We start from the raw sequence: 9,669 nt of genomic DNA on the forward strand, positions 1-9,669 counted from the left end.
CAGAATATTTTTTTTATTAATTTGTTGATGATTATACTTATTGCTGATATATAATATAAACACCTCAAATACTCTATTTAAATACGTATAAACAAATATACATAAATACCTAACTACATAAATAATTACATTCTCATTTTCAAGATATAAATTTCCCCATCGTCCATCTGGAATCGCTTGCTATTATTAAGAATTAATTTACTTGCCACTTCGTAATAATTTTCCGTGGTGATTAAAAAATTTATATTATTCACGTAATAATTTTCCAAAAGTAGTGATTAAAAAAAGCATATTAATATATTTGTATCAAAACAGAAACACCGAATGACAGTTGACAATTGAAAGTAAATGTCATGGATAAAATCATTAATAGAATCATAGATTCAATAAACTAAATGGATAGTTTAAAAATAATTAATTTTGAATTAGAATGAAATAAAGGGATAAAAAGTATACTATGTCCTTCTCCTGGCTCTAAACTACCTCCCTGCCAATTTTCATCTAAATCGGTCCAGCCGTTCGTGAGTTATAAGTGGTAGCACATAAGGCGTTCCTCTTTTATATATATAGATATGAACGAATAACGAATAGGCTGTCAAAGGTTGTTCAAACTGAAATCTTAAGTAACTTTCTATATTTCGAAGACATTAAAAATGATAAACTATCATCAAAACTTAAAAACTCTTATAGAAGAAAATTCGACAAATTATACCAAACTAAATTGGAAACAACGAAAATTGTATTAGACGATAACACACTTAACAAATGATTAAAGAATTTTTCCAACGTAGAGATTTCTGAACGTATGCGTTACATTTTTGCATTGAGTTCAAATTTCGCAGTCCCTAACAATACTCGCAATTTTAATTTCATAAAGATTATCAGTAATTTAGAAAACAGTTTACAACAAATTAAAGAACCAAAACATCAAAATCCCACTAGATCCATTTTCTGCAAGAAATTCATATCTTTAACCAAAACATTAGGCACAAAATCCAACTATAATTAATAAAGAAAAAGTTATCTAAGTAATCACAATCATCTTCTGTTTATACGTCGTAAAAATATTGTTTGATCTCGCAAATTTACATGTTCGTATTTTCTGATCAAATTAAATCGTCATCGAAGTTAAATCGTGTTTTAATCGTTTATAAAATATATATATAGTTTGTAAGACTATATAATTGGTGACTCCGACTGAAGAAACACGTGGCTGAGATTCTGAACTTCATACTATAAGCGAGGTACACTATATTAAATAACAATCTCTTCACTTTCAATCATAAAAGCTTGGCAAGGTTTGAACAGATCGCTCATCGATCTGGACAAAGCTGAAGTTCGCACGCCAAGTGGGAATAACTCCAACCCAAAAGAGAACCATGACTTAAAATCTGAACAAGTTTTCAACGTGGACAGGCATACGGTAACCCCGTTGATGGAAGACTCTCCTGAAATGTGGTTCTTGTTGATTGAGGCAGAGTTTCAAGGAGATAGAATCAGGAGCGACAACATGAAGTATACCTGATGAGCGATGTGCTGCAAAAGCCGCCAACCAAAGACAAATACAATACTTTAAAGAGCATAATCCTGGACCGAGTATCCGAGTCAAGGTCAAGGCAAGTGGATAAACTATTAACAAACATGGTCCTAGGGGACAAAAAGCCAGGGCAGCTGCTCCGGGAAATGATTGATCTGGCTCGAAATGAAATCAGTGAGGACATCATCCACAAACTTTGGTTGGACAGACTTCCACAGCACATCCGGACTCTACTGCTTGTATCAAATAATATTGGACTACAAGCCATTGGTGAGATGGCAGACAGGCTGATTGACACTTGTGGACTGCCACCATCAGTGATAGCCACAGCAAACAGAGCACCAGAACAAAGGAGTGACCGCACCCAGGACATCCTGATTGCCATGATGCAGAAACTCAATGCTTTGATGACAGAGGTGGAGAATCTGAAACATACCAAAAAACATAAAGAGAGAAGCAGGACCAGAAGTCACGCCAGACACAGGAGAGGTAGATCAAAGACGCCGTCCAAATCGCAGGTATGGTTCTATCACAGCAGGTTTGGGGAGAAGGCAACTAGATGCATTGAACCATGTTTGGTTAAGACTCCTAAACCCAGAAAATTAACGTCACCATCAACACCAGGAGCAAGTAATGGTGGTGATATTAATTCTGTCTGTCCAGAGTTCCAACTAAGTGTGGCAGACAGAAAAACACGGATACATTTCCTCATAGACTCTGTCTCTGTTCTCTCAATACTTCCAGCTAGCAAGTTTGCAACCGGTCGTGCCAAGGAAGAGCTTTTTCTTTATGCAGCCAATTCCAGTCGAATATCCACCTATGGAAAGCGGACTCTTGAGCTGGACCTTTCACTGCGCAGACCCTTTACTTGGCAGTTCACTATAGTAGACGTGACAACAGCCATAATCGGTGCAGACTTGCTAAGCCACTACAATTTGCTCATAGATCTGAAAGGCAAGAGATTGATTGATTCGACGACAGGCTTAGCCTCTGACGGCAAAGGGCTAAAGACGCAGAACATCAACATTTCTACCATTAATCCACAGAAACCTTTCAGAAGCCTACTAAATAAATACTTAACCATTACTACAACACTACAGAGATCAACAATAAAACCATATCCTTTTCCCCACAGGATTCCCACAATAGTCTTTGGCTCATCATAGTTGCAGCACTGCGCGAGAACAAAAGTGCAAGCGTCAGTATTCGGATCTCTCTCTTGTTTCTCTCATGTCGAACTGTCAAATCATAATTCATAATACTTTTCTTTTTAATCTTAAATACACAAATATTATCTACGTTTTATAAATGATAAAGACTTTCCAGCAATATATAAACCACATATTCAAAGATATTGACTTTGTGTTTATATATGTGGATAATATTCTGGTCATATCTAAGAGCATGGAAGAACACCATTGTCACATGTATATTTGAGTAATTACAAGAACATTCACTGACTATCAACACCGACAAATGCGTTCTAGGCAAGTCCCAAGTAGATTTTCTGGGTTACAAGCTAAGTGAGAACGGCTATCCACCATCTACAGACCGGGTGGTCTTGAACTTTCCACAACCATCAACAGTTCTGGAACTGCGTAGGTTTCTGGGAATGCTGAACTACTACAGAAAATCAGTTCCAAAAGCAGCCAAACTTCAATCGCCGCTGAACAGTTACCTACGCATTTCAATTAAGAAGGATAAAACCCCTATCATTTGGAACCCAGAATCTCTCCAAGCCTTTGAGGACGTAAATAATGCTCTTGCAAACGCTACATTACTTCACTATCCAGCTGCTTCAGCAAATATCTGCTTAGTAACATGGCACCCTATCAGTTTCTACTCCAGAAAGCTCACATCTACTGAACAGCGGTATTCAATTTATGATCGCGAGCTACTAGCCATCTTTGCTATAGTATTTTGAATGTCTGTTAGAAGGAAGACACTTTGTAATTAAGACAGATCACAAACCAATCACATATGCGTTCCAGCAGAGGCCTGAAAAGGCGTCAGACAGGCAGCGTCGACAATTAGAATACATATCGCAATTCTCTACTGAATTCGTGTATGTGAAAGGTGAGGAAAATGTAGTGGCAGATACATTATCTAGGATCAACACTATCAAAATGCCTACAAGACTATCAGCTGAACAGATATGCATAGAGCAAAGTTTGGATCCAGAAATGCAGGAGCTGCTTGGTGAAGAAACTTCTCTCAAATAACATAAGTTAACATTAGATGGTTTTCTGATCTATTGTATTATCGAGTCAAATTTTGTTAAACCATATCTTCCACAGAAACTCCGCAAAACTGCATTCGATGTAATACATGGTATTTCTCATGCAAGCTCAGGACTACATCCAGAGAAATTGGAAAAGATATTACTACTTGGACTCGTCAATGCATCTCCTGTCAAAGGTCCAAAGTCCACAAACACAACTGCTTCAATCCTATGCACATTCCTGTACCAGATGAAATATTGATATTGATATCATTCACTTACCAAATACTAATGGTTTCTCATATTGTTTAGCAATTATAGACAGGTTTCCAAGATGGCCTGAAGCTATACCACTCAGAGATATCACAGTTGATACAGTCACACAAGCTTTATTTGCGTGCTGGATTTCAAGGATTTGGGACTCAAATAATAATAACTTCTGACCACGGCACATAATTTGAGTCTGCTCTATTCAAGTCTTTGGCACAAGCAGTTCGAGCAAAGAAGACATGTACAACAGCTTACCACCCTCAGACTCATCAACTTGTTGAATGTTGTTCATTGAAAGTTGCTCAGATGTGTTCCACTGAACCGTGGATCAAGATACTACCTTACGAGCTACTCGGTCTACAAAACTAATTTAAGGAAGACATAAAGCATCACCAGCAAAAATGGTCTACGGAACTACGTTGAGACTTTCAGGTGATATTATCAATGTATCTGATAACTCAACAAATCCACAAGTATTTTTAGATAATCATCGCCGAATCATGTGTGCATTAAAATCAACACCTACTGCTCATCACAACAAGGGCAAAATGTTTATTTTGAAAGATATGGGCACATGCACACGTGTATTCCTCAGGGCAGATCATGTCCGGAAGCCTCTAGACCACCTTACAGTGGGCCTTATGAATTCTAGAGCGAGTTACAGACCGGATCTACAAAATCCGCATAAATGGCACTGAAAAGAACTTCACAGTAGAAGAATAAAACCGCTTACATTAACAAATCAGATACTGATTGTGAATCAGATTCGAATTCACATCACAGACCATCAGCAACAAAACAACTAAGAAGACTCCAAAAAATAAAGTTACGTTTAACATATGACGTAAAATTAACTTTTCTTTTGACAGATGGCCGTCAATTTTTTATTTTGGTATGGCGTCTTTGCTTCCAATTTAAAAAATTTACATCCTTACCACCCAAGATTATGTGGGAACCATCTAAATACGAGGTTGGACAACTGATGGCGCCACAAGTTTATGCCTCAACTGCAATTGTCACCGCTTGTGGGACCCGCCTACGTTGCACCAGATGTCACCACAATAAATCCTATAGACATCCCCACTCCTTGGCGCTCAGAGTATTTAACGCATAGCGCAACACTGAGAAACTCTCTTTCACCTCAACCATCAAGGAGTCAACAAGTACTGACTTGGGACCACGGACAAGTAACCAACCGGAAGAAGCAATATTAAGTTCTAATTTCAATGTAAATATTAGATATATAATAAATAATATTATATTTAATATTTGAATTATTTGAGTGGAATATATGTGGACAATACCCACATAATTGGTGACCCCGACGTGATATTCTGATCTGAAGATGGAAAAATCAGGTAAGAATTCTGATAAAACGCCTTCCAAGACACCGAAGGGTTCGGCATCTGAACCTGCCTCAAATCATGTATCCACAAACGACACAATTAACCGGGTTGCAGTAAAAATACCACCGTTCTGGAACAATAGCCCGGACCTATGATTTGCGCAAGTCGAAGCGCAGTTCGAAATTGCTTCAATAACAAACGAAAACACAAAATTTTTTTATGTAGTCGCCCACCTGGAAGAAAAGCACGCACGCGAAGTGGATGACGTGATTCGTGAGCCACCAGCAGAGAATCCCTATTCTTATTTAAAAGAAGTCCTCGTAAGCAGGCTATGTGCATCAGAAGAGACTAGGATCAAGCAGCTACTTTCTGAGGAAGAATTAGGGGATCGCAGTCCATCACAATTTTTGAGACATCTTCGCTCCTTGGCCGGTCACACAAAAATAGGTGAAACAATATTCAAATCTTTATGGATACAACGGCTGCCTGCATTCGTTCGCGGCATTTTACAAATCCAAAGTGACCTACCTTTAGATAAATTGGCAATCACAGCGGACAAAATTCTAGAAGCTCAACCGTTGGTCCCGCATGTAGACTCAACAAAGCAGCCGCACCACAATCAATCTACCGACATCCACTACAAAAACACCCTGGAGGAATTAACAAAACAGGTACAAAATTTGCAAGAACAAATTCGACGTTTAGGTAGATCAAGATCGAGAAGCAGCGAACGACAAGAAACCACGAAATGCTGGTATCATCAGCAATTTGGAAAAAAGGCGAAAAAATGTCAAAAACCATGTACGTGGAAACATATAGCAGAATACGCAGCACAAAAAACGAGGAACCGATCAGTAGTGGCGACAACTGATCATCAATCCGCTAAAGGTCGCCTTTTTGTTTTTGATAATAACAATAACATTAAATTTCTTGTAGATACCGGTTCAGACGTTTCGTGTACCCCAGGAGAGCCTTCAGTAAATGCAACAAATCAGAGTATGAACTACAAGCTGCCAATGGTACTCCCAATTCGAACGTACGGACCAAAGAATTTGCGTCTTAATCTCGGGCTGCGGAGACAGTTTGACTGGAAATTCATTATCGCAGACGTGGACACACCAATAATAGGTTCGGATTTCTTAGCATTTTTTGGGCTTCTACCAGACTGCCGAAATAAACGCCTAGTCGATGGAAGAACCGGGTTACACACCGCGTGTGTAACTCATACATCACACCAAGAAAGCGTTAAAAAACTCATACACAAGGATCCGACAATTCAAAACTACTATCAGAATTTCCAAATCTAATCAAACCATCTGGCACACAGCGTCAACCACTCCACAGCACAAGACATTCCATTATTACAACGCCAGGCCCACCTGTAACATGCCGTCCACGTCGTCTAGCGCCAGACCGATACCAGATCGCCAAGGATGAATTCGAATCAATGCTGCAAGAAGGCACAGCACGTCGATCAAAAAGTCCTTGGTCTTCCCCATTACACCTGGTCAAAAGAAAGATGGAGGGTGGCGACCGTGCGGCGACTATCGCGCACTTAATGCGAGGACAGTGCCAGATAGATATCCAGTCCGTCACATTCACGACTTCTCAACAAATCTCCAGGGATGTAATACATTTTCTGTTATAGATTTAGTGAAGGCATACACGCAAATACCGGTAGAAGAAAAGGACGTACCAAAGACAGCAATATCAACGCCTTTTGGCTTGTTTGAGTTTCCATTTATGTCTTTCGGTCTCAGAAACGCTGGACAGACCTTTCAGCGCTTCATAGACGAAGTGTTGATAGGATTAAATTTTTGTTTTGCTTACATAGATGATATTTTAGTTTTTTCCAGAAATGAACAAGAGCATCGAGTGCATTTACGAGCAATATTTGAACGCCTTCACCACCATGGAATTGTAATAAACCAGACAAAAAGTACCTTTTGTGTCCCGCAAATTCAGTTTTTGGGATACGAAATTTCAGCAACAGGAACCAAGCCACCATCTGAACGTATCGAAAATCTGAAGAATTTTCCTCGTCCAGAAACAGCAAAGTCCCTCAGACGATTTTTAGGTATGCTCAATTATTATCGCCGTTTTATACCTAACGCAGCTTCGAACCAAGCAATACTACACGATGCAATATCATCTATCAAAGGCAATAAATCTATCTCCTGGACCTCAGAACTGGAAAAAGCATTTCAATCCTGCAAAGACAAACTTGCGGAAGCAACGCTACTACTCCAACATCCAATTCATGGTGCTAATTAGGATTATTTACAGATGCTTCCCAGCAGGCAGTAGGCGCCTGTTTGCAACAATTGGTTGAAAACAAATGGCAACCCCTAGCATACTTCTCTAAAAAGTTGACTCCACGTCAATCGACATGGCCAGCTTATTACAGGAATTGCTAGCGGTATATCTTGCTGTGCAGCACTTCAGGCACATCCTTGAAGCACATCAATGCACAATATACACTGATCACAAACCATTGACTTTTGCATTCAACCAACGCCATGAAAAACTACCGCCAGTTCAATTAAACCATTTAAACTTTATTTCACAGTTTACAACAGACATAAAATACATCAGAGGCCAGGAAAATATTATAGCTGATACACTGTCACGCGTCGAAGCCATTACAAAAGACAATTTACTTAATTTTGAAATCCTAGCACAGCACCAGAAGACGATGAGGAACTTAAACGCCTTTTAATGCAAGACACAAAACTACAATTAGAAGAAATTCCTGTACCAGGCACAAACATTAAGCTGTTTTGCGACACGGCGAAGGCTCAGCCACGACCTTATATCCCGGCACCATTGCGGAGACAAATATTTAACTCATTACATGGTTTGAGTCACCCTGGGATACGAGCAACTTCGCGTCTCATTACTGCACGGTACGTATGGCCATCTATACAGAAAAACTGCCACGATTGGGCTAGAGCTTGTCAGGATCGTCAAAAGTCCAAAATAACACGGCACGTACATGCACCTCATGGAACATTTCCCTTGCCAACAGCAAGATTTGCACATGTACACATCGATATAATTGGTCCTTTACCTCCTGTTAACTCTTATAAATATTGTTTGACAGTCATCGATCGATTTACCAAATGGCCAGAAGTATATCCACTACAAGGAATATCTGCAGAAGAAGTAGCGGTTGGATTTTTATCATGCTGGATATCCCGCTTCGGAGCTCCAGTCAAAATAACGACGGATCGAGGTACTCAATTTGAATCTGAATTATTTAGATCATTAAACAAATTGACAGGTACCATTAGGATCAGGACTTGCAGCTATCATCCATGCTCCAACGGACTAATAGAACGCTTTCATCGACAACTCAAGGCTGCGATAATGTGTTACAAAGACAACACATAGTTGGAAGCACTTCCGCTAATTCTATTAGGCATTCGAAACGCTTACAAACCTGATATCAAGACATCAGCAGCTGAAATGGTGTATGGTGAACCACTCCGCCTTCCTGGAGAAATTTTTGAATTACACAGAAATCCTCAAAATTTAAGACATCCGGCTGATCTAATCTCGAGACTTCGACAACACGTAGCGCATCTTCAACCAAGTAAATCCAGTAATCACACAAACAATAAACCGTTTATTTTTCAGGACCTACAAACATGCACGCATATTTTCCTCCGCGACGATACTATCAGGAAGTCACTCTCCAACAACCATCAAGGTCCATACGAAGTCCTTAAGAGAGATGACAAAACAGTAACCATACGAACACAGAAAGGCAGTACACGAGTGTCCATCGATCGCGTCAAACCAGCCTACATCATCGCAGATCCAGTAGACCAACCCATCCTCACCAAAGCAGAGAACAGTTATTTCACTCGATCAGGCCGAAAAGTTCATTTTCGCATATACCATGACCTCCAGTCTCCGCGGGGGGCTCCTGTGGGAACCATCTAAATACGAGGTTGGACAACTGATGGCGCCACAAGTTTATGCCTCAACTGCAATTGTCACCGCTTGTGGGACCCGCCTACTTGCACCAGATGTCACAACAATAAATCCTATAGACATCCCCACTCCTTGGCGCTCAGAGTATTTAACGCATAGCGCAACACTGAGAAATTCTCTTTCACCTCAACCATCAAGGAGTCAACAAGTACTGACTTGGGACCACGGACAAGTAGCCAGCCGGAAGAAGCAATATTAAGTTCTAATTTCAATGTAAATATTAGATATATAATAAATAATATTATATTTAATATTTGAATTATTTGAGTGGAATATATGTGGACGATACCCACACT

The 9,669-nt window shown here is 39.7% G+C and overlaps 1 protein-coding gene across 1 annotated transcript; it reads left to right on the top strand.

Annotated features, from left to right (window-relative positions):
* Positions 1–1,524: 1,524 nt before the first annotated feature.
* LOC113381253 lies at positions 1,525–2,703 on the top strand. The gene has a single exon (XM_026620215.1). The coding sequence runs from the start codon at positions 1,525–1,527 to the stop codon at positions 2,701–2,703; it is 1,179 nt and encodes a 392-aa protein (XP_026476000.1).
* Positions 2,704–9,669: the final 6,966 nt, after the last annotated feature.

The sequence above is a fragment of the Ctenocephalides felis genome, unplaced genomic scaffold (assembly GCF_003426905.1).
Source record: "Ctenocephalides felis isolate EL2017-DRISC unplaced genomic scaffold, ASM342690v1 CF-g0.4_SCAFFOLD_02747, whole genome shotgun sequence".
NCBI lineage: Eukaryota > Metazoa > Arthropoda > Insecta > Siphonaptera > Pulicidae > Ctenocephalides > Ctenocephalides felis.

Coding starts and splice junctions, on each gene's coding strand:
- LOC113381253 (XM_026620215.1), top strand. CDS start 1,525: ATGAGCGATGTGCTGCAAAAGCCGCCAACCAAAGACAAATACAATACT.